The following is a 24,294-nucleotide window of genomic DNA, read 5'->3' on the forward strand; positions in this document are numbered from 1 at the left end:
CTCTGTCCCACTGCAAGCTTTTCTGATGAAGGGTTTGGGCCTGAAACGTCAGCTTTTGTGCTCCTAAGATGCTGCTTGGCCTGCTGTGTTCATCTAGCTCCACACTTTGTTATCTAGCACTGAATGCAACTGGATTTAACAGGTAACAAGCTTCGATGAAATTGCGATTGTAAGCTCTTAACCAGACCGGATGTATACTTTGTCTACAGGAAGCCAGAAGCTAAGAATACTGCAGAGTGTAACTCTCCTGACATTATCCAAAAGGCACAATTTAGGACTGTGGTGAAACTCTCTTCATTTGCCTTGACTAGGCAGTCATTCAAGTGGCACTGCATCTAACACCTTCACCATTCACTTCCTCCACTACTGACACATTGATAATGGTGTTTGTGCTACCTACAAGACGCACTGCAACAATTTCGATCATAATTGCAACTTCCAAAACCACATTTACTTCCATCTGGAAAGACAATGACAGCAGATAGATGGGAATACCATCCCCTACAAGTTTCCCTGAAAGCTACACACTGTCCTGACAGCACTATTCCTTCAGTGTTTGAGGTCTAAAATCTGATCTTCCCACCTGAACAGCACCGTCAGTATTTACACCAGATGGAGTTCAGGATGAAGCTCACCACCCATCTTCTCACGGGCAGTTAGGAATAGGAATAAATACTGGTCTAGCTCACAATACCAATACACAACAACAATGTTCTGAGGAAGGGTGACCGGACCCAAAACGTTAACTTTTTTTTTTCCACAGATGCTGTCGGACCTGCTGAGCCTTTCTAGCAAATTCTGTTTTTGTTCCTGATTTACAGCATCTGCAGTTCTTTCAGTTTTTATTAGCGATACTCATATCCTGAGAATAAGTTAAAAAAAACTAACAAAACACAGACGGGGCAAGAGGTTGAAAATGTTCCAGAACGCAAAATATTTTATTTCCTTTCAACAATTTACAGTGTGCATCCTTAAAACAAGAAAATAAACTTCTCCGGCAAGAGAAGAATCTGAGTTTGAAATATTGTGCAGTCTACATGAGAAGGTACAGAGGGTGCTAAATTACATGGGATTGAGGTGCATTATAGATAAAGACTGTTAAGTGGCATTGGGGGAAAAATCACATTATTTAAAGGGCATCGAGATCAGATTTCACTCCAAACAAAATTATCCCAAATTACACTGCATCTCTGTGGCTGTTTCAAATATTGCAATTGGGCAAAGCACCTTCAAAATACTGTTTGAGAGAGAGAGAGAGGGTGCTGGAAGGGGAGGTGGGGGGGTAATCCTTTGAGGGGACCAAGCCCCTCCCAGCTCATCTTCACGTTCTCTTCTCCCATGTCCATTGGATCTTCTCCCAGAATAAGAGAAAGATAGCACTGATATTGCACGTTAATATTTATTCACATAGTCTTCCAGATATTTTTAAAGTATTAATGTACAACAGATGGGTCTGGCTATACAATACTCATACAGCAGCCTTTTATATATATTGTCTGAATACAAATGATCAGGGACAATCTTCCAGCATTTCTCTTCCCTTACCCCAACCTACCCCCCCACCCTTCCAAACAAACCTTTCTCATTTAAAATGGAACAGTTATAGCAACTAAAGAATCAAAATGCTGAACATCTTTCTGGATGTGCCAGGATCTGGTCAACACCAATTTCACTTTGCAATCGATGCTGTGACATTTACAGTCACTTTTGGAGGGTGTTTTTTTTTTTCCTTTGATCACATTGCATTGTAATTTGTGCCATGCAGCTACAGCTCTTGTCAAACTGGGTTTTATTTATTATTTAAATGGCTAAACCAGGAATAAACAATTATATTTCCCACATCATCAGATTTTAGTTCCTCAACTGGTCCTCAAAAGGATTCGTAATTATTGGCATTTCTGGAGACCTCATTAAGGGCAAGAACTATTAAAATGACACACCACTCCAGTTTAATCGTTTGTAACTGCAAACATCACAGTACATCACCTGCAATGTCCCCAGTAGGGGTTTAAAATTCCATTCATTTCAGGGTTCATTTTAAGACTTTCAGTTTAATGTCGGATACTTCCTTTGTCCAAACCTTCCTGGTCGAGAGCCTGTTGTTCCTGCCGAGGTCTGCAAAGCAGAGGCAGAGGTCATAGAATTGATTAGAAAATGGGGATACAGGGCAAGAAGCTGTTGGTGGTGACAGAAGAGAGACAGACAGGCACAACCTGGTCCCCAGACACACCCAGGACAAGTACAGTACGAGGTTAGGGTATAGTGTAAGTGGATGCTCTATTCGTAATGTTCCAGGTATCCCAAAAAAGCAGAAGTCCCAGAGGGTTAGAAAACTGCCAATGTAACACTTTTTAGTTGAAAAGGGAAGGTGACAAAAACAGGTAACTACAACTTTTACCCTTGTTATTAGGAATGTTAGAATTTATAATAAAAGGACATAACATCTGTGCAGTTAGAAATACATGATACGATCAAGCAGAGCCAACATGGCTTCATGAATCATGCCTGATAAATTTACTGGAATACTCTCAGAAGGTAACAAGTGGGATAGATAAAGCGGAAGCACTGGAAGTAATGTATTGGATTTCAGAAGGGGTTTGGAGAGGTGCCATACAACATATTAATTTAACAAGAGCTGCGTGTCGGAGATAATATTGGAAGTAGTATATTAGCATGGAAAAGGATTGGCAAATTATAAAGGGCATTTTCAACCTGTAATAGTGAGTGTTACAGGGACCAGTGCTGGGGTCACAGTTATTTACAATGTATTTTAATGACTTAGATGGGAAAGGTGAATGTATTATTGCCAAGTTTGCAGATGATACAAAAAACAGGTAGGAAGACAAGTGGTGAGAACAACAAAATAATCTACAGAGGAATGTAAACAGGTCAACAAGTGGGTAAAATCCTGGCAGATGGAATATAACGTGGGGAATTATTTTTTAAACTTATTCATTTTGTGGGAAGTGGGTGCCGCTGGCTGGCCAACATTTATTGCCCATCCCTCGTTACCCTTAGGGTGATTACGGTGAGCTGCCTTCTTGAACTGTAGGAGTCCACCTGCTGTGTGTTGACCAACAATGCACCTTAGGGAGGGAATTCTAGGAGTTTAACCCAGCAACAGTGAAGGAACGGCAATATATTTCCAAGTGAGGATGGTGACTGACTTGGAGGGGAACTTGCAGGGGGTGGTGTTCCCATGTATCTGCTGCCCTTGTCCTTCTAGATGGAAGTGGTCATGGGTTTGGAAGGTGCTGCCTGAGGATCTTTGGTGAATGTCTGCAGTGCATCTTGCAGATAGTACACACTGCTGCTACTGAGCGTCAGTGATAGAGGGAGTGGGACGTTTGTGGATGTGGTGCCAAACAAGCAGTTGCTTTGTCCTGGATGGTGTCAAGCTTCTGGAGTGTTTTTGGGGCTGCCCCCATCCAGGCAAGTGGGGAGTATTCCATCACACTCCTGACTTGTACCTTGTAGATGGTGGACAGGCTTTGAGGAGTCAGGAGATGAGTTACTCGCTGCAGTATTCCCAGCTTCTGGCCTGCTCTTGTAGCCACTGTGTTAATGCGGTGAGTCCAGTTGAGTTTCTGGTCAGTGGTAACCCTCAGGATGTCGATAGTGGGGGACTCAGTGATGGTAACACCATTGAATGTCAAGGGACGGTGGTTAGATTGTCTCTTATTGGTGACAGTCATAGCCTGGCATTTGTGTGGCATTAATGTTTCTTGCCACTTGTCAGCCCAAGCCTGGATATTGTCCAGATCTTGCTGCATGTGAACATGGATTGTTTCTGAGGAGTCACAAATGGTGCTGAACATTGTACAATCACCAGCGAACATCCCCATTTCTGACCTTATGATGGAGGGAAGGTCATTGATGAAGCAGCTGAAGATGGTTGAACCTTGGACATTACCCTGAGGAACTTGCAGAGATGTCCTGGAGCTGAGATGACAGATCTCCAACCACCAGAATGATTCTCCTATGTCTCTGAGTCTAGCCAGTGGAGAGTTTTCCCCGATACTCATTGATTCCAGAGCTCCTCGATGCTATACTTGGTCGAATACAGCCTTGATGTCAAGGGCTGTCACTCTCAGCTCACCTTTGGAATTCAGCTCCTTAGTCCATGTTTGAACCGAGGCTGTAATGAGGGTGGGAGGTGAGTGGCCCTGGCAGAGCCCAAACTGGGCACCACTCAGCAGGTGCTGCTTGACAGCACAGTTGATGGTCCCCTTCCATCACTGTACACTGATGACAAAGAGTAGACTGATGGGGTGGTAATTAGCTGGGTTGGATTTGCCCTGCTTTTTTACGTATAAGACAAACTTGGATAACTTTCCACATTGTTGGGTAGATGCCAGTATTGTATCTACCGGAACAGCTTGGCTTGGGGAATGACAAGTTCTGGAGCACTTTGAAGTGAGGTTATGCATTTTCGCAGGAAGAATAGAGGAGCTACAGGACAGAGGGATTTGAGAGTCCTCATCCGTGAATCACAAAAAACTAGTATCCAAGTTCAGCAGGTAATCACAAAGGTAAATGGAATATTGGTTTATATTTGAAAGGGAAATAAAAGTAAGGTGGTTTTGATAAAACCATACAAAGCTCTAGTCAAACTGCAAGATAATAAAATGTGAGGCTGGATGAACACAGCAGGCCAAGCAGCATCTCAGGAGCACAAAAGCTGACGTTTCGGGCCTAGACCCTTCATCCTCTCTGATGAAGGGTGTAGGCCCGAAACGTCAGCTTTTGTGCTCCTGAGATGCTGCTTGGCCTGCTGTGTTCATCCAGCCTCACATTTTATTATCTTGGAATTCTCCAGCATCTGCAGTTCCCATTATCTCTAGTCAAACCGCAGCTGGAATAACGTGAACAGCTTTGCCACCACCCCCCCCCCCCCCCGCCCCCCACCAACCTTACCCAAGGAAAGATAGACTGACATTGGAGGCAGTCCAGAAAAGGTTCCCTCAGCTGATGCCAGGTCGGAGGGACTGTCTATTGAGGAGGGGTTGCATAGACTGGGCTTAAGGCCACAGCTAGAGTTTTGTGCGCAGTTCAGGAATCCACATTATTGAAGGCTGTGTGATCACAATGGAGAGGGGATTTATCCGGATGATGCCTGAAGAGTTTCAGTGAGGGAGAGAGATTGGACACTCTGGGGTTATCTTCTTGACAACAGAGGAGACTGAGGGGAGACAATATTTTGATAATATGATGAGAGACAGAGGTAGATTGAAAGAAACTCTTCTCATTGGTGGAGGGATCAATCACCAGGGGCATAGATTTTAGGTGAGGAGTGGTGGGATGTGGAACTGTCTACCTGCAAGGGTCGGAGAGGCAGAAACCTTCATCACATTGAAGTATTTCAACATTAGCTAAGAGGCAGGAGGTTTTGAAATGTAAGGAAAATGATTTTCATCCAGACGGTGCTGGGAATCTGGAACTCTGTTTGTAAAATGTGGGCAGAAACCCTCCTAGCATTTAAGTATTTTGATACGTACTTGTGATGATAAGTCATACAAGGCTATAGGCCAAGTGCTGGAAAATAGGATGAGAAGAGTTTGGTGATTATTTTTGACTGGTGCAGACTCATTGACCTTAAGAGCCTTTTATGTGCTTTAGACCTCTATTACTCTAAATACTTGTTGAAATACAGAAGAATAAGAGGCAATCATATTGAACCATAAGATTTTGAGAGGACTTGACAGGGTAGATGCAAAGATAGTTTCCCCTTTTAGGAATTATCTAGAAGCACAGTGTATAATCTCAGAATAAAGGGGTTGTATATTTGAGACAGATCAGGAATTTCTTCTGAAGGTCGTGAATTTGTGGAATTCTTTACTGCAAAGGGCTGTTGAGGCTGGGGGTAAAGCATTTTCAAAGCTGACAGATTTTTAGTCAGTGAGGGAATCAAGGTGAAAAAACAGGAAAGTAGAGTTAAGGATGGACAGATCAGGCATGATTTTACTGAATGGTGGAGCTGGCTGAATGGGTCACTGAAGCTCCTACTGCACGGTCACATTTACTCCATGGACTGTTCTGCAACATCTTTGACACAATGCCTCGTACATGGTGATTAACATTTACCTCAAGTTTGAATAGAGTACTGTAAAGCAAAACTTTAGTTTTAATTTAAAAGTATATACTTACCTGGGGGAACTGGGCAGGATTGTAAAACTGAACGGCTCCTGATGCAGGGCCGCCATGCGCAGGCTGAGCAGCAGTCTGGAAAAACAGATAAATGTTTACCAAAGTAGCCACAATAATCTATCACCAGATACACAAGGAAAGAAAGCTTTCATAGACACAGGATGGAAGCAAACCCCTCGGTCCAACCTGTCCGTGCCAACCATAAACCCAAACTAAACTAGTCCCACCTGCCTGCACTTTGTCCCTCCAAATATTTCTTATTCATGCACTTTACCAAATGTCTTTTAAATGTTGCAACTTAGCCACATTCACCACTTCCTCTGGAAGTTGCACACACAAACTACTGTGTTAAAACAAAACTGCCCCCGTGTCTGTTTAAAAATCTTTCTTGTCTCAGCTTAAAGATATGTACCCTGGCCTTGAAATACCCCACCCTGGGGAAAAGACATCTACCATTCACCTCTGTACCCCTCATGATTTTGAAAACCTTTTGTCTTTATAGAGCACCTTATCCAAACTACTGATGCCCCAACGTACTTCACAACATACTTTGTTTAATCTTCTGGCTGTGACTGTCCCAAGTGGGACAGGAACAGGCTCCATAGTGACAGGACACTTAAGCTGACGGGGTCACATCAGAGACATCAGCACTAAAAGCAGGCTACCATTCCCAGTGAAATACTGCAGGACCTGTCAGAGCTGCTGTGTTGAGAATGAGGTGTTCATGAAAAAGCGGGGGACAGAGAAGATCCCACAGATGCTATTTCCAATGAGAGCTGAGAGAATTCTTTCTACAATCCTGACCAAAGTTGAGACCTCAATTGAAATTACCAGAACAGAAAACTTGGCCACCATCATGTTGCTGAATGTAGCTTCTTGCTGTGTATAAATCAGCTGTCACATTTTCCAAATCAACCCCGTAACTACACGTAACCAGTACTTCACTGGCTGTGAAACAGGTTGTGACATTGTTCTAGCAAAAAGGTGCCATAGAAAGGATGGTTTTCTTTATTTGAGAGACAGATAAAACTATAGAACAGCAAACTGATGTTTTCCCTGATGACATGGCTGGTTTAACGCACAAGCAGCTCAGAAGATATAGGCTGCACAAGCTCTGTCTTTCTGGATGGTCAGCTGATCACTGAGTGTGTCCGGATCTCATCCCCAGTGGCTCCAGTTCAAGGCAGCATGTTTCATAACACAGTGAGTCTTAGCGTTGATTGTTTCAATAACCCCCTAGCTGTCTAGACTGGTGCGCTGAAGAATGGTCACTGTGGTGAGGCAAAGCTAGCCTGGGTCTGTGTACCTCCCAACAAACTAAGCGAAGCCAACTCCAGAACAGACGAGGAGACAATTAGAGAGAGAAAAGTGACTGCTTCAAACTTAAATAAACATTTTCTTTTATTAAGGTCGTTGTATTAACAGGAAACAGAGGTAAGCTGTGAGGTCACAGAGGATTCAGTCTCCGAATAATGGGTAGGACATTTAGGACTGAAGGAGAAATACTTACCACTCAGATAGTGGTGAACCTTGGGAATTGTCTAGCACACAGGGCTATGGAAGCTCAGTTTTTAAGTGAGATAGAGATCGATAGATTTGTAGTTACAAATGACATTAAGGGATATGGGACAGCACAGGAAAAATGGTACTGAGGTAGAAGATCAGCTGTGATCTAGAATGACAGAAGGGGGCGAATTCCCTGTCCCTAATCCTGTGCTCCAATGTAGTCAGGGAGCTGGATGCTTGGTGGGAGGAAGGAGTCACCTCTAGCGTTGATACATTTGGCAGTCTGGTTTACCTCTCCATGTTGCAAGTTGTCGGGCTCAGGTGGTGAAGAATCAGCATTTGGTATCGCGTTAAATATCTAGAAAAGGAGAACCAACACATGAGGGATTTGGTATAAATTGAGTTTCCACAGTTCGCTCAATCAAACTCATTTTGATAGGTTTGTACTACACCTTCATGGTATCACAGGAAAAGTGAGCACTTGGGTCCCATCCCTTATTGCCCTAAATTGAATGGCTTGCTGGACCATTTCAGAGGGAATTTAAGACCTTGCTGTGGGTCTGGAGTCACATGTAGGTCAGACCAAGTAATGATGGCAGATTTGCTTCTCTAAAGGACACCAGTGAATGAAGTGGGTTTTCAGTTTCAGATTTATTGAATTACGTTTAAATTCCAATAGCCGCCGTGGTGGAATTTGAACCCCTGTCCCCACATCAGTCTGGGCCCCTAGATTACTTGGTCAGTGACATTACCACTATTCCACTATCACCCTGTTATTTACTAATGTTAATTTGATAAGCTTTTTTTCTAAAACTGTTATGAACATTGCATCGTAAAACATACCAATTAGCAACTGTTTGTAAAATTTGAAATGTACCTGTGTCAAGTTTCTCAATATTACTGGCATTTGAGCAATATCACAGCCAATCCCAAGATATTACATCATTTTAAAAATGAATCTTATTACTAAGATTGTCAACCACTTGTAGAGATATGAGGAAGATCAAAACTCAGAGCTGTGACATAAAGGCTGGGCCGGCATGATGGTTCAGCGGTTAGCACTGCTGCTTCACAGCACTAGTGACCCAGGCGACCGTCTGTGAGAATTTGCACGTTCTCCCAGTGCCTGTGTGGGTTTTCTCTGGGTGCTCCGGTTTCCTCCCAGTTAAAAAAATGAGAGTTAGGTGGATTGGCAATGTGATAGGGTAGGAGGGTGGGTCTGTGTGGGTGCACTTTGGAGAGTCGGTGGACTTGATGGCCAAATGGCTTGTTTTCACACTCTTGTAGGGAATCTATGATTCCACAACGCTGTTACTGATAATTTCAATGCGGGATTCAGAGAAATTTCTTTCCCCAGAGAGTGGGGTAATATGGATTCATTGTATCAAAAATATTAATACACCTAAGGAGGCACTGGATAACCACAAGGAGGAAATTAACAGATGGATTTGGTCTTTGGGTGAGATGTAGAGGAAGTGCGAGGGGCTTATGTGGGGTATAGAGAGCAGCACAGGTTGTCCTGTTGGACACCTCTGGGTCAGAAAGTCTACATTCCAGTCCCACCTCTGCCTGAAATGCATCACAGCATGTCTGAACAGAATGATTTAAAGTATGTAGGCAGGTTGCATTGAATGATCTGTTTCTGTGCTGTACTGGCTACTTAACAAGATATGAGAACATAAGACTGGTACCTGGGGCTGTGCGATCGCCTCAGGGTTTGCCTGTTCCACAGGTTGAGGGGTCTCTCCTGGGTTTCCTTCTGAAGGCTGAGACACCTCACCTGCAAACCACAAACACAAAAGATTCCTTAGGTCTTCAAAACAAAATAAAAATCCCAAAAATAACAAAAATCAGAGCCGAAAGGGTGGTAACTAAAACAATCTTAATCACTTGAGAAGGAAACTAATGGGACTAAAGACTGACATGTCCCCTGGATCCAATAGACTTTGGTCTGAAAGGAAGTTGTTACAGGGATGACTAGTGTAATGGTTGTAACCTTCTAAAAATCCCTAGATTCTGAAAAGATCCCAGTGGATAGGAAAATCATAAGCACAACATCTAACATTCAGAGAAGGTTTACTTGATTAATTCCCGGGATGAACGAGTTATCCTATTAGGAAAGGTTACACCTACATTCGTTGGACTTAAGAATAATAAGAGATTACCAACTTGAAACAGAAAAGATCTTGAGGTGACTTAACAGGGCTGATGCTGTAAGAACGTCTCCTTTTTGGAGAGATTTAAACCGGAGGCAGAGTTAAAATACAACAAAGAACGCAGATGAAGGAAATCAGAAATGAAAACAGAAATTGCTGAAGAACCTCAGCAGGTTTGGCAGCATCTAACATTATGAGGCTCGTGACTCTTGTTCTGAATTTTAAAACAGAGTTTAAAAGTAAGGGCTCTCCCATTAACGAATGCAAGAGAGTTGACATTTTGTAGAACTCTCTTCCTTAGAGAGGCAGAGGCCAAATAATTGAATTTTCAAATCAGAAGTATTTGGACACTCCATCACAAAGGCTTAGACAGAAATGTGAAGCTGAGGTTAAGATCACACTTGATCTGATTGTAATGAATAGCACAGCAAGCATGAAGAGCTAAAATGGCCTAGCCCTGCTCTGCATGTTAATTTGGTGTCTAACAGTGAGTGCCTGATTCAGTTAATAGCATTGTTACCTCCAAGTCAGAAAGCAGCAGCATCAAGTTCCACATAGCAGCACCTCAGCCTATTATCAAGATGGATACCACTGCAGACACATTTATGTCCACGATCTTGTCCTTGACTCACCATCCCCAAACACTCTCACTTCCCCTTCCATTTCCAAGGATGTTAAGTATCACTCAGTGGATCATACTCTCTCTCAGCAGAGTGAGAGTCTCATGCATTCAAGTCCCATTCCCTGGCTTGGGCAACGGCTAGGTAGACACCCCACTAAATGTTTTGTGGTGTTAGCCCAAAGATAAGGGAGTTTCCCTCATGACCCTGCCATTATTCATCCTTGCTTTGGCTGTTGCATCTCCGACATGAAACAGCAACTTCACTTGAAAACAAAGTAGTACTTCAAGGCTACAAAGTGCTTTGGAATCTCCAGAAGTACTGACAGCAGTTACACAAATGAGAGTGTGTCTTTATTGGGGTGTTCTCAGTTCTGGACAGCACAAGGACCCTGAGGCAAGAGGAGGAGTACTCTATAATGCTGACAGACTGATACACATATAGCCAACTGTGGCAGCAAGACTCCTTACCTGGCATTGGTACAAAGAGGTTGGTGGGGATCGGCATAGGTGCCAAGGGGGCAAACAGGTCAACTGGGGGCATCAGAACTCCACCAGGCCGTGATCCACTGGGATTCAGGACATCCACATATCGACCTTTCGTACCTGTGAGATAAATTGTGCATGCATGTGCACAGCGTTTGAGAGTATACATGTGTGAACACAAATGAGTGTGCACATGTGGGTGAGTGAGTGTGCATGCATATGAGAGAATGTAAATGCGAGACAGTATGTGAGTATGAGAGTGAGTGAGCGAGCACGCATTAGAGTGCGTGCACGAGAGGATGCACACAAGAGATCATGAGTGTGTACACAAGAGTGCAAGTCCACATGCAAGCACACATGAGAATGCGAGAGTGAGTGTATCAATGAGCGTGTGCGCATGTACGTTTGGGAGAGATTGAGTGTGCAGATGTTTGAGAGAATGTGTTGGGGAGGGGAGAAAATACAAACCATCAATTAAAGAGGATTTAGTTGAAGCATTTTTTGATGAGACAGATTCAAAATATCTTGTAAATTAGAGACTAGTGGAGCAGTCAGATTTAGAGACGCAGAAATAGATAACGGCCAAAGGCTCCTTCAGCTTGACAGGTGAAACACAAGTGAGGGAGAAACAATGCTTCAAGTTTCAAACTCTAATCAGAGCCAAAATGGCTCACCTCAACCTCTCTCAAGGGCAGTTAAGGATGGGTCGCACCACGCAAGGAAAGAAGTAACATCAGTGTTCAGTTCTGCACACCACATCAATGCAAGGAGACCAAGGCATTGTTTGGGGTGAGTCTTATTCACCAGAATGATATCGGGGGAGAAAATAGGCCTGAAACGTCAGCTTTTGTGCTCCTAAGATGCTGCTTGGCCTGCTGTGTTCATTCAGCCCCACACCTTGTTGTTTCGGATTCTCCAGCATCTATAGTTCCCATTATCTCTTGACAGATATATGAATAGGCAGGGAATACAGGGATATGGACCTTGTAGGGGCAAAAGTTTTTTAAGTTTTTGTTGCCGTGGGTATAAAGTGTATCAGAGCAGGGAGCCAAGTTAGGGATCAGCAATGATTTAATGGAATGGCAGAAGCAGCTCAAGGGCAGAACAACCTCATTTTCTCTGATATGTACAAACACACACACACACACACACACACGAGATGTGGGAGGAAATTCTTGCTCTGAAGAGAACATTAAAAATATCTTTTAGTTCATATTTAAAGAGCAGAACAGTCCCCTCCACTACTGGCCCAGCCAATGTGCAAGTCTCAGCTAACATTAATAAAAACAGAGGCAAACAGCTTGGAAATAGACCATTCAGTCCAACTAGTCCACAACGCTTATGTTCCCAAACTAAACTAGTCCCACCTACCCGAGTTTGGCCCATAATCCCTCCAAACCTCTCATTCATATACTAATCCAACTATCTCTTAAATGTTATAACTGTACCAGCATCCACCACTTCCTCTGGCAGCTCCTCCCACACATGCACCCACTCTGTGTAAAAAAAGTTGCCCATCGTATCCTTTTTAAAACTTTCTCCTTTCACCTTAAAAATGTGCCCCTAGTTTTGAACTTCCCTACAGTACAGAAAATACCTTTGCTGTTCACCTTATCCAAGCCCCTCACGATTTTATAAACTTCTTAGGAGGTCATCCTTCAGTCCCCAGCACTCCGGTGAAAAGTGTCCCAGCCTTTCTAACTTCCTACAATTCAAACCTTGCATTTCCTGGCAAATCTTTTCTGAACACTCCAATTTAACAATATCTTTCCTACAGCAGGGTGACCAGAATTGTACAACCTCAACATGACATCCCATTCCTATACTCAGAAAGGTCTGAACAATGAAGGCAAGTGTGCTAAATGCCTTAACCACAATGTCTACAACACTACCCAGGGAACCACCATTAACTGTACAAGTCCTGCTTGTTTGTTTTACCAAAATGCAATATCTCATATTTATCCAAATTAAACTCCACCTGCCACTCCTCAGCCCAATGACCCAATTGATCAAGATTTCTTTGTAATCTTAGATGATTTTCTTCACTGTCCACTACACTACCAATTTTCGTGGCATCCACAAACTTACTAACCATGCCTCTTATATAAACAATTTGGATGAGAATATAGATGACAAACAAAAGTGAACCCAGTACCAATCCTTGTGGAACACTGCTGGTCACAGGCCTCACGTCCAAAACACAATCCTCCACCACCATCCTCTGTCTCCTACTGTCAAACTAATTTTGTATCCAAATTGCAAGCTCTCCCTGGATCCCATGTGATCTAACTTTACTAATTAGTCTAACACGTCTACCTTGTCAAAGGTTTTACTAAAGTCCATGTAAATAACGTCTATCACTCCGCCCTCATCAATCTATTCCCTTCCTTCATGTGGGATCATGCTGTGTGCAGATTGGATGCCATGCTTTCTATAATACATCACTGACTGGTACAGTGCACTGCATCACGAGGTGTCAAGAAACACTATTGAAACCTTCTTTGTACAGAAACAAGAGAGACCATTGCCTGACAACCCAAGGGGCAAACAAGAAAAACAAGAGGAAGTAGACGCGCGCGCGCACACACACACACACAACCTCACCTGCTTTCATGGAGAACCTGTTCCTAGGTGGAGGGCCACTTGAGGGTGCTGGTGCGGCTGAGGGAATAGAACTTGAGGCAGGTGTAGGGGCAGTCACTGGGAAACTTGGCGGAGGAGGAACAAGCTTGTTCTGCAATGACACAAGCAACATTACTTTAACATCTGGCAGTGGTTCTCTCCAGCTCCACATAGGGAATCTGGATAGAAATTCCTTTCTGCACTGTACCAAGCAGTATCACAAACCTCAACAAATCCTTTTTTCCTTATCCCTAAATCCCATCCAATCCCAGTCCAGAGTTAAAAATCAAGGAGCTTTCAGACTTGCACCTCCACCCCCCCCCCCCCCCCCCCCGCCCCCGCAACACCCAATAACCTAAATAGGTCATGAAATTATCTATGCATTTCCCCATCCGGGTGTTACTGTGAACCAGCAGCGTGGCCAAAACTGATACTGTGATGATGGAGCATCATTCCTACAACCTGTCACAATCCCACTTTTCCCTGATTTCCACCACTCTCTCACATTTTCCTTATTCCCATCACACCTTTCCCTCCCTTCCCCCTGCTCCTGTCAAAAATACACACTCACCTTGTTCTGTTTCTTTCCTGTTATGGCTTCATCAGGGGTGATTACCCTGAAGTAACTTCATCTCCAGACAGTCTGAAGGACAACTGTGGTGTAATATTGAACCAGGGTTGGGGAAACAATCAGCCTAATTCCACCCTGTCCTCAAGTGTTGCTCGCACTCTACAAGAACAGTAATCAGGAGATAAACCTGTGCCAATTTTCACTTTCTACAACCCAGAGAAGGGAAGGAAACCTGCCATCTGGTTTGGGACCATGTGAATCCAGTTCCAATCAATGAACTGCCTCCTAACTGCTTTCTGAGCTGGTCAGCTCGTATCAAATCTGCATACTGCTAGATGATAATTCCCCACCATCTCCTCACAGCAACTAAGGACAGCCAGTGAATAATGGGCTTCTGGCTACTGGCACGTCTTGAGATGAACAACAGAATTAATAGACAGGAAGGTGGAGAATGTCTGGACTTCGTACTTACCTCCTCCTCAGGTTCATTCAGGTTCACCCATCGTTGCTTCTTCTCATCCCACACAATCTGTGCACAAAAGACAAAGCAAAGACTTCAGAACTTCCCACCCTAGGGAGCACTTAATTTCACTGGGGCACAACCAGCCAACTGAGCTAACTGACCCCTTTTCAATGACACAGGCAACAGGAACCCTTAAAAAATGCACCACCTGAACAAACCAGCCTTCCACTTGGTTGGAAATAAGATAATTACAGCCATGGAAGACAGTCACATCACCACCTATCCAAACTGTCCACAATCCACTCATTACACACTGATCAACCACACTGTGTGTATGAGGGATGAAGACAGGATGACGACTCCAGGAACACCTTGCATGATGGCAGCTATGTGCTTCCCCAATCACAGATCAGCCGTCATTTCATGAAATGTTAAAAGACTTAAGACATTAAATAGCAGACTCTTGTTATCCTGTTCCTTCAGAAACTATAAAGGACTATAATGAAATGCCACTGGTTCTGGCCAAATCACAGCTGAACACAATATCACAAGGCAAGCAAGTTGATAAAGCCCCAGCAGTCTAAGTTATTTACACTGTTGGCAAAGGTTAGATTCTACCCTATAGGAAAGGATTTGGTATTCATTCCCTTCACTGCTGTAAGATAGATACTGACTGCATTGTGTACTACCTAAAAGATGCACTGCATTAACTCACTAATGCCCCTCCCAAAGCCATAACATCCATCCACTTAGCGAGGACAAGGAAAGCAGAAAGTAGTAAGTTCTCCTGGTGTGCACCTCCAGATTCCCCAAGTCACAGACCACTCTTACTTGGACATATACCAACTATTCCTTCATTATCACTGGCGTAAGATTAACAGCAGAGAGCTTCATTAAGCCTCTACTTGTTAACACTGCAAGATCGGAAAACGTAGGAACAGGTCATTATAAAACTTGATACCAAGATATTAGGAGCACAGGGGAAACGTCTTGGTGCTGTTGAAAGCTAAGCCCTGATTTTGAAGTTTACTTGTGTCGGCTAAAAACAAGACTGTTGAAGCCTAGGCAAACAGTCACAGCAGATGCAACAACCTTAAATAAAGGGGGAAGTGAAACAATGGTGATCGCAAGAAGACACGCAGAAGGCTAGTCTGTTCACAAGAAGAATATTTCCTGATTGCGAGAAGTTTCCACACCACAATGATAGGGGATAAGTTAGATTGGGCATAGGGAGGAGTTGTTGGATAAGATCCAGTATACGAGCAACCTGACTGCTCAGCATGAGTCCACAGGCCAAAAACTGCAAGGTAAGTTGTATGCTGTCCCAAGAGGTACACTGCTGCAGTAATTGTCAATCACTGTCCTGAGCTTATTGCTGCAGTTTACAAGAAACTTAATAAACTAATCCTGACTTTCATCTCCTTGAAGCAGTTTTATGACTGAACTTTGTTGTTAGAATGTTCCCAGAAGATGAAACGGATTCGAGGCCAGTCATCTTACACTGGGCCAAAGCAGGTGGTTGGAGTTGCCACATATAATTAACCTGGAGGGAGCCTGTAATTACAATCAGAAAACCTGGAGGGAGCCAACACTCAGCACCACCTCAACCACAAAGGCAGCACTTCAATGTACATGTAACATGGATACATAGATATGACCTATGACTGGTGGGACCACTGCATGTCCACCCCCACCTCCTCACCAAACACCATCCCCAGTCACTCACAGATTTATTTTTGTCGTCTGGTAAATGGGCTTCGGTCTTCCTACTGGGCCGCAACCAGCTCAGCCAACCACCCTGCAAAACAAAAAAAACAGTAATACTCTTGATTCCATATCTGTGGGTGAGACAATATAGAAGGACCGTCACCCGTACTGGCCATGGAAGCATTTGATGGGGACGGTGTAGCGGGATCTTCACTCTGTATCTAACCCCGTGCTCTCCCTGTCCTGGAAGTGTTTGATGTGGGCAGTATAGAGGGGTCTTTACTCTATACCCCTGTGTTGTACCTGCCCTAGGAGCATTGGATGGGAAAACATCAGACATCTGACTGGCGTTTTCCTCACCAACATCAAGTCCACTTCAACATTTTCCCCCTGCCTTGCAAAGCTTACCAGCGAGTTCCATGGATATGATCACCCTCCAACACCCACCTGGATTTGGAACGTGATCATCTTCCTCTTCTCCAGAAAGCAGAGCGTTTAACAGTGGGTCACGACCATTCAGCCCTCTGTGCCTCTGCCAGTTATTTAGCTCTCTAGTTAACGTCACTCACTCACTCACTGTCCTCATTCTTACCCAATAGCTCAAGCAATGTGGATCCCTTCAGAATTTAACTAATTCCCTTTGAAAGCAGATTCGACTGACAGGGAACATGTTGTAAATGAAACAATGAAAACAACTCTCATCTGACCCCAGGTCCTTTCACAATTGCCTTACGTCCCTTCAGTTACGGGTTCTTCTGTCACTGGAAAGTTTCTCCTTATTTCCTCAATCAAAATCCATCACAATTTTCAGCACTCATATCCAATGTTTTATTGCCCATCTCTGTTTTAGTGCTTATATCCTGGGACTTACCCAAATATTAGAGGCCCAAGGACTATAGCTGCAGGATAGTGAGTGATAAATGTCAGTGTCACAGGAACAGAGGTGGAGGCAGTACTGGGGAAAGAGATATAGCTACCGAGAACCTCTCTCTACCTTTGCCTTTTTGGTCTCAGGTTCCTTCCGTTTGGGTTCCTTTTTCGTTTCCGGGACTGCGTTGGCGATCGTCTCTGACGGAGGTGGGAGTGTTGACTGGTTAGCGGCAGACGGGTGCCTCTCTCGGCCCATGCTGTGGGCGGATGACTCGGAGGTGGTTCGTGAGCGTCTCCCATAGGGCTGAAACAGAGTATTCTAACATGAAACTATCGCAGACAAGTAAAGTTTCAGCCTTTGGTAGCAACTCTTCCAAACTGAAACATCCCCCCCTTCTCATTCTCCAATCAAACACCAGCAACCCACTCTGTTAGATGGCATAAACCAGGAGTCCCAGTACATGGCAAACACCTCAGCAGCACTCTGGGGCTGCAAGGCCAAAAGAAATGCTAGCTCTGTGTCTCAGCACGTCTTCAAACATTCCACCGAATGTAATGATAATGAGCTGCTTCCCCAATACCACAGTCCCTTCAAAACCCCAAACAACTGAAAAGCTCTGAACTGAGTTTGGTAGAATTTTGTTGGGCAAGATAAGTTAACCAAAACTAAATGGAGCCGAGATCCAGATCAGTCAATGTCAAACTGATCGACAGAACAGGCTCAAGTAGCCAAATGGCCTCCCTCTGTTCCCATGAAATACAGGCCTAAGTACCCAATAGCCCACAACACAATAATGAGCAGCTTCCCTTTTCAGTTGGGGGGAGGGGTGTCAGGAAGAAGTGGCTTTGGGCCTACTTTCCTAAAGCCCTCACCCCATGGAAGAATTCACAATAGACCTGGGAGATGAATGACTTAATGATTCTATTATTTGATGATTTAAATATTGTACTTCCCCCTCCAACCAAATCTTGTTCCTAGATCCCAATTATTCAAGGGATTATTGCAGCACATTACTAATAAACACATCCAAGAATTGAGAGAAGTGATAAGAACATAAGAACTAGGAGCAGGAGTAGGCCATCTGGCCCCTCGAGTTTGCCCTGCCATTTAATAAGATCGTGGCTGATCTTTGAGTCTCAGCTCCACTTACCCACCCACTCACCATAACTCTTAATTCCTTTACTGTTCAAAAAATTGTCTAGCCTTGCCTTAAAAACATTCAGTGAGGTAGCTTCAACCATTTCACAGGGCAGGGAATTCCACAGATTCACAACCCTTTGGGTGAAGAAGTTCCTCCTGACCTCAGTCCTACATCTGCTTCCCTTTATTTTGAGGCGATGCACTTTAGTCCTAGTTTCACCTGCTGGTGGAAACAACCTCCCTGCCTCCACTTTATCTATTCCCTTCATAATCTTATATGTTTCTATAAGATCTCCCGTGATGGAGTAACAATTCCAAACTTATTCCTCATAGCCCTAGATAAAACTGAGGAGCATACACTCACACACACTTTGATCCACTCTATTGAGGAGCAGTGTGCAGAAGCTCACACTTTCCCCTCAATCAAAGGAGAGAGATCTGGGGAAAGAACAAGGTTTTGCTGTACACTGCAACCAGCCCCTTACCTGCAGGCAACACGTAAGAACAAGATGCAAACCCACCCTGCAATCCAACACCCGTGCAAAGATTGTTAGCAAGTGGACTGAGGTTACAAGAGTTAATGACTGGATGGCAGAAAGCAGGAGGCAGAGTGGGATGGGTATGGAAAGGGATAGAGATGGAAGGAGGGAAAGCATTGATCACACTGCCCAACCACCAGATGATTAATAGTTAAGAATGGGAAGTAAAGCACAAGGACCCTGACACAGGGGCATCAGGTATTGCATACCATGTGCAAAGACGACTGAGACGTCGACCTCGATCTTCTTCCAGGAGCCTGGTTCAGACACAAATGTTCAGCCATGTTAACCACATGCTGCTGCACAAACAGTTCAACAGGCTCACCTTCATAGTCAGTCAGTGCAGAACATATCATGCAGCCCAGGCTGAAACGCCAGTGTAAATGTTTAGCATTCTGTTTGTCAAATCTTTACTGTTGCAGCAACAGAACCTCAGCCTTGCTACTGTTGAAAGCATTTACTCACTGTGCATTTTGCTTAAGACTCAATTTATAACTTGTTAAAGCAAGTGTTAGGTCTTCTCCTCAAGCAGGAGCTTTCCCTGTTGATTCTGTCACACTGCACAGCTCCAGGGAAGCCCAAATGCAATACCCACAGGTCCAAAAGCTTGGGAGAGGAGGAGGAATGGGTGAGGGGGCTTCAGCTGCAATACATTCTACAGTTGGATTACCTGCTGATACTATGTACCAAAAAAAAGCCACTTGGCTTTAATCCAGTAAAGGTAATTGGTCTCAGGAGATATAAGGAGACGACTAAGGAAATGAATCTTCTCCCTCTGGAATTTCAAAGAGAGGGATAAACCACATGCATCATTAGAGCCCAAATGATAGCAGTGACGATCAGGAATCAAGCCAAACACTTGCACTTGTTAGTACAGCCAGCAGTAAAATGAGCCCACAACAGAAACCTGCTACTGTTGGCATGCAACCAACTGGAGTCTGTAATCAGGGATCAGTTTATGCAGCCTTTAGTTTAAAAAAAAGCAACAGTTTCAAATAGACTGCAGCGGCTAAAATACAGAATTAATCTCAGGGAAGTACAGTTTGGATAATACACACAAGAATACTGAAGAGGTCCAGACCCTTCTGTGTAACCTGCCCTAAACAGCCTGACTCAGGCAGGTTTACCTACTCAATGGATCACTCTACCGAGAGTGCGCTGTGCTCAGGGGATCAGCTGGAACAGCAGTACTTACGTTTTATGGAACTCAGCCTTGCACAAGGAGCTTTGTACCCCATCCAGACAAGCTGGAGACTGTCTTTGAGCACTTGGGCCACTGCCCAGACAGAGTCCAACAACAGGAGGCTGCAGCTCAAGTGGGTGCAAGACTGACATCCACCTGGGGGGCTAATTGCAGAGAAGATGAGAGTAGATTACAAGCGGCCAACCTTCACAATAGACTGATCTCCACAGTGTATCAGCAGGGACTGGGAAGTGCAGGGTGCTTAAACAGATGAGTGAACACATCCCACATTCCAGCACTGTAGATGCCTCACCAATGCACCAACTTAGCATTGGCCAGCTGAACCATTAGGTCTTTTATACTGAACACCAGAGGTGGTGAGGGGGTCTACCAAGGTAATCCCCAATTAATGCCTGCCTGAGTGCAGGAAGGAATTGGCAAATTGCCCAACAGTTTTTAAACCTATAAGTAATTTTGGAGATGAATCCAGGCAGCATTACCATTTTGACCATGTGATCATAGAAATCCTGCTGTCCACTTTCCCCAAAGCTGGGTCTTTTAGGTGACATCTGATGATTGATGGAATTACATTCTGGAGAGTGTGGGGGGGAGAAAGGGAAAAATAATTAGTATACAGGAAGGAAAAAAACAAGTTTCTGCCCCCTCAAATTCATTTTGTAAGTTACAACTGTATGGGGGAAGTCAATCATGATTGTACGAGCTCATTGCTAAAGCAATCCCAAACTAATGCTACAGCCCATTGCCCTGTATCAAGTCCAAAACTAATCCCATCAACCTTTGCTTCGTGTCAACCCAAACCTAATTCTACTGCCAGGAACCTGCTATCAATCCCAAACAGAACCCACTGCTTGCTTTCTCTGGGTAGCCCCATATCAATCAATGCTTCTTCCCCAGGCCATTGTTTAAAACGTAGCAGAGGGAGGGATTATACTTGCAGCATCTTGGCAATATCTATTCATCAAACATTGCCAGAGATGTACTTGTCATTGCCACTGTGCCGTTGATGGGATCATGCTTTATGGAAATTGGATGCTGCAATTCCTACATCATGTCATAAGGGCAATTCATTGCTTTTTCATTGGGGGATTCATCTTTAGGAGATTGTGAATGGTGGATGGCTTTGGAATAGCTGAACCTGATCATTTTTAAAAGGATCACGATAAAGGACACTGGGACTTGTCGTTGAGGGCACTTTTTTTGGAATTCACATGGTTTAAGCTAACTGTTTGGACTTGTTCACTGGAAATGGCTACTGGCTATCAGCTATCAGCAATCAAGTTTAATTTGGAGATAATGGGAACTGCAGATGCTGGAGATTCCAAGATAATAAAATGTGAGGCTGGATGAACACAGCAGGCCAAGCAGCATCTCAGGAGCACAAAAGCTGACGTTTCGGGCATAGACCCTTCATCAGAGCAAGTTTAATTTGGATATTATTTGAGTACAGCCTGGGTAAAGTCTCAGAAGGAAAAGATACCCAGCTCGTCCTTTACCTTGCTGAGAAAATCTTTTTGGGGAATTCAGCATGAGATTTGTAAAACTAACACAGCTCTGCTGAAAAGCATGTGAATTCTCAACAGTTCGTGAAGGAACAACATCTGGAAAAACTCCAGTGACAACTGCCTGCCAGGATGCCCGCTGGCAGCCATCTTCAACATTTCACATCTTATTGCTTTTCCTTCAAGAAATAACAATTATTGATCAGTGTCTTGTTTTTCTCCTCAGAATTAATCTCACAGGGAAGCATTTTTAAAAAACATTTATCTTTTAATGGTGCATGTTCATATGCGTTTGGCTATTTAAAGGTGCATATATTTATAACAAGCTATCATTTCAAGTCTAGATGACTCTTCAGAGCTGATGTGAAGTGTGGAGGGAACAGCATTAACGCTATAGTTTTTTTTGGGGTATAAGGTACTGGTGGAGAAAAGATGTTGATTCACATTCTGATCACTTAATCTGAACTATCAACATCTTTTCTCCACCAGCATCCTACTGCCCCCACACCACCCCCTCAAACTATAGCATAAATGCTGTTCCTTTGACACTTCACTTCAGCTCTGATGAAGAGTCATCTAGATTTTAAACGCGAGCTTGGTCTGTCGCCATGGATGCTGTCTGACCCACTGTGATCTCCAGCATTCGTTGTTTGCAGAACAGATTCCAACATCTGCAGAAATTTGTTTCCAAATATATTTATACTTTCCTACTCCAAACTGTGTTAATTGGCTCTACATTTTTGCCAAATCTTGTTTTCACACTAAATCGATAATTTTCTTGGCTTAAGAAATCAATGAAGTTTCTCTAAAATAAAATTTTAACCACCTAATATAGAGCAAGTATATAACTAGTCACATTGACAACTGGGCAAATATTTAAATTCATCTTGTGACCAGCAGAGTAATGGGCATAGAGAGAGGCAAGGCACACTCTAACTTCAATTGTAACAATCACAAGAGTAGCTATATTTCAAAAAGAACTTCATTGGCTGTGAAGTGCTTGGGGATGTCCAGAGATGGCAAAACACACCACAGAAATGCAGCTTCCTTTTCAAAGTAGCACAAATCTGGTGAACTTGTTTAGATATTCAAGCAGGATAATAAATTTAAGACATGCATCAGGGTTTCAACCCAGCAATCCACCTCCACCTCATTCCCTTGTCCTATCCATAGTTGCCATCCTGTGTACGAACCTGTGTTCTCAGGCACCTGCTGCTCCAGCACAGTCTGCAGAACCTCTGTGGGGGGCCCCAGGGGAGATCCAGATGGGGCTGTCGACGGGGGACCTTTAGCTGGCTCACAGGGCTGCTTGAAGGCAGAGTGGGTAGACTGTCCTGGGAAGGCAGGCAAGGCTTGGGTGGGTGAGTACATGGGAATTCCGCTGTCTGTCATTGGCTGTGGGGGAGGGGCCACTGTTGGCCTGCCATCCAGTACGGCGTGTGGAGGGGCTGCAAGGAAACCAAGCACATGCACAGGAAACAGGAAGGAGCAAAAGGAACAAGCCGCAGACAGCCAGCCCCTCCTCAAATCTGCTGCATAAGAACAGGTGATGGCAATTCAGCCCTCCTGAGCCTGTTGTCATTCTGTGAAATCACAGCTGAAATGAAACCTGAACTCTGGTTCTCCCAAAAAAAATCAATTTCAGTTTTGTAATATTTAATTGATCCCTCCCAAGCATCCACAGTCGTTCTTTGGACACAGGAGGCAGAGGTGGTGGGAGAATTCCCAGTCTCTACTCAACTCTGACATCATCCTTGTACAATCTGGCTGTAGGTTTAAGTTTAGGTATAGAAAAGAATCCTTACAGTGTAGAAACAGGTAATTTGGCCCAACAAGTCCACACTGACTCTCCAAACAGCTTCCCACCCATCCACCCTATCCCCAAAACCCTGCATTTCCCATGGCTAGCACAGCTAACCTATACATTCCTTTAGCATGGCCAATCTCCTAACGTGCATATCTTTGGACTGTGGGAGGAAACTGGAGCATGCGGTGGAAATCCACGCAGACACAGATCGTGCAAACTCCACACAGTCACGAGAGGGTGGAATCGAACTCCGGTCTCTGGCACTATGAGACAGCAGTGCTAACCACTGAGCCACCGTACCACCTTCAGGTAGGGAGCAACTTACAATGAACTCAAGCTGTTTAACCGAATGGCAGCACACTTCACATTTAAATATAATTCCTGCTCAATGGGAGAGAAGTCTCCAGCCTTGTGGCTGGAAGTTCGCAGGAAAGGGATGGAAAGGCCTGCATTTATTGTCCAGTTTGCAGGGGAACAATGTTGTTTACCTAGGCATGCTGCCCTTGCCCTCTAGGATTGGAGGTCAAGTCTAGAAGGCCTCAAAAATCACATGATCCCATTGACTTTGTAGATCATTCTTGCATGGAATGTGGCATCACTACCAAATCTAGCATTTGTTGCCTGTCTCTCATTGTCCTCGAGATTGATTTTTTTTTTAGGCTTGCTGAGTCAGCAGTCAAGAGTCAACCTTGCTGTGGGTCCAGACCATACTAAGTAAAGAGATTTCCTTCCTAAAGTACACAACAGAAAGATGTTTACTACAACAGTTATGTTGTCACCATTAGACTTGCTTTTAATTCCAGATCATACAATACAAATTTCACCAGCTACTGAAGTGAAATTTCAATCCATGCCTCAGAACGTTAGCCTGATCCTCTGGATTACCAGTCCAGTGATAACATCACTAAACTAACAATACCTCACTAATCTCACATGGGTCAACAGCTTTCTGGACAC

General features: G+C 44.0%; 1 protein-coding gene across 4 annotated transcripts in view; it reads right to left on the minus strand.

Moving 5' to 3' along the window:
• Positions 1–910: 910 nt before the first annotated feature.
• Positions 911–24,294, minus strand: part of sec16a (SEC16 homolog A, endoplasmic reticulum export factor) — a 69,721-nt gene continuing 46,337 nt past the window's right edge. For 3 of the 4 annotated variants that reach the window (XM_059638242.1, XM_048558737.2, XM_048558738.2), the window contains exons 20-31: positions 22,724–22,978; positions 20,511–20,602; positions 19,037–19,084; positions 17,272–17,451; positions 16,297–16,368; positions 14,580–14,636; positions 13,519–13,648; positions 10,900–11,034; positions 9,345–9,433; positions 7,946–8,011; positions 6,148–6,222; positions 911–2,115 (exon numbers count right to left, since the gene is read on the minus strand). In XM_059638242.1, the coding sequence (XP_059494225.1) occupies positions 2,047–2,115; positions 6,148–6,222; positions 7,946–8,011; positions 9,345–9,433; positions 10,900–11,034; positions 13,519–13,648; positions 14,580–14,636; positions 16,297–16,368; positions 17,272–17,451; positions 19,037–19,084; positions 20,511–20,602; positions 22,724–22,978 (1,268 nt within the window). In that variant the 3' untranslated portion in view covers positions 911–2,046. The remainder of the gene's footprint in view (positions 2,116–6,147; positions 6,223–7,945; positions 8,012–9,344; positions 9,434–10,899; positions 11,035–13,518; positions 13,649–14,579; positions 14,637–16,296; positions 16,369–17,271; positions 17,452–19,036; positions 19,085–20,510; positions 20,603–22,723; positions 22,979–24,294) is intronic. The other variant, XM_048558739.2, reaches the window with a different exon arrangement.

The sequence above is a fragment of the Stegostoma tigrinum genome, chromosome 29, assembly GCF_030684315.1.
Source record: "Stegostoma tigrinum isolate sSteTig4 chromosome 29, sSteTig4.hap1, whole genome shotgun sequence".
Taxonomy (NCBI): Eukaryota; Metazoa; Chordata; class Chondrichthyes; order Orectolobiformes; family Stegostomatidae; genus Stegostoma; species Stegostoma tigrinum.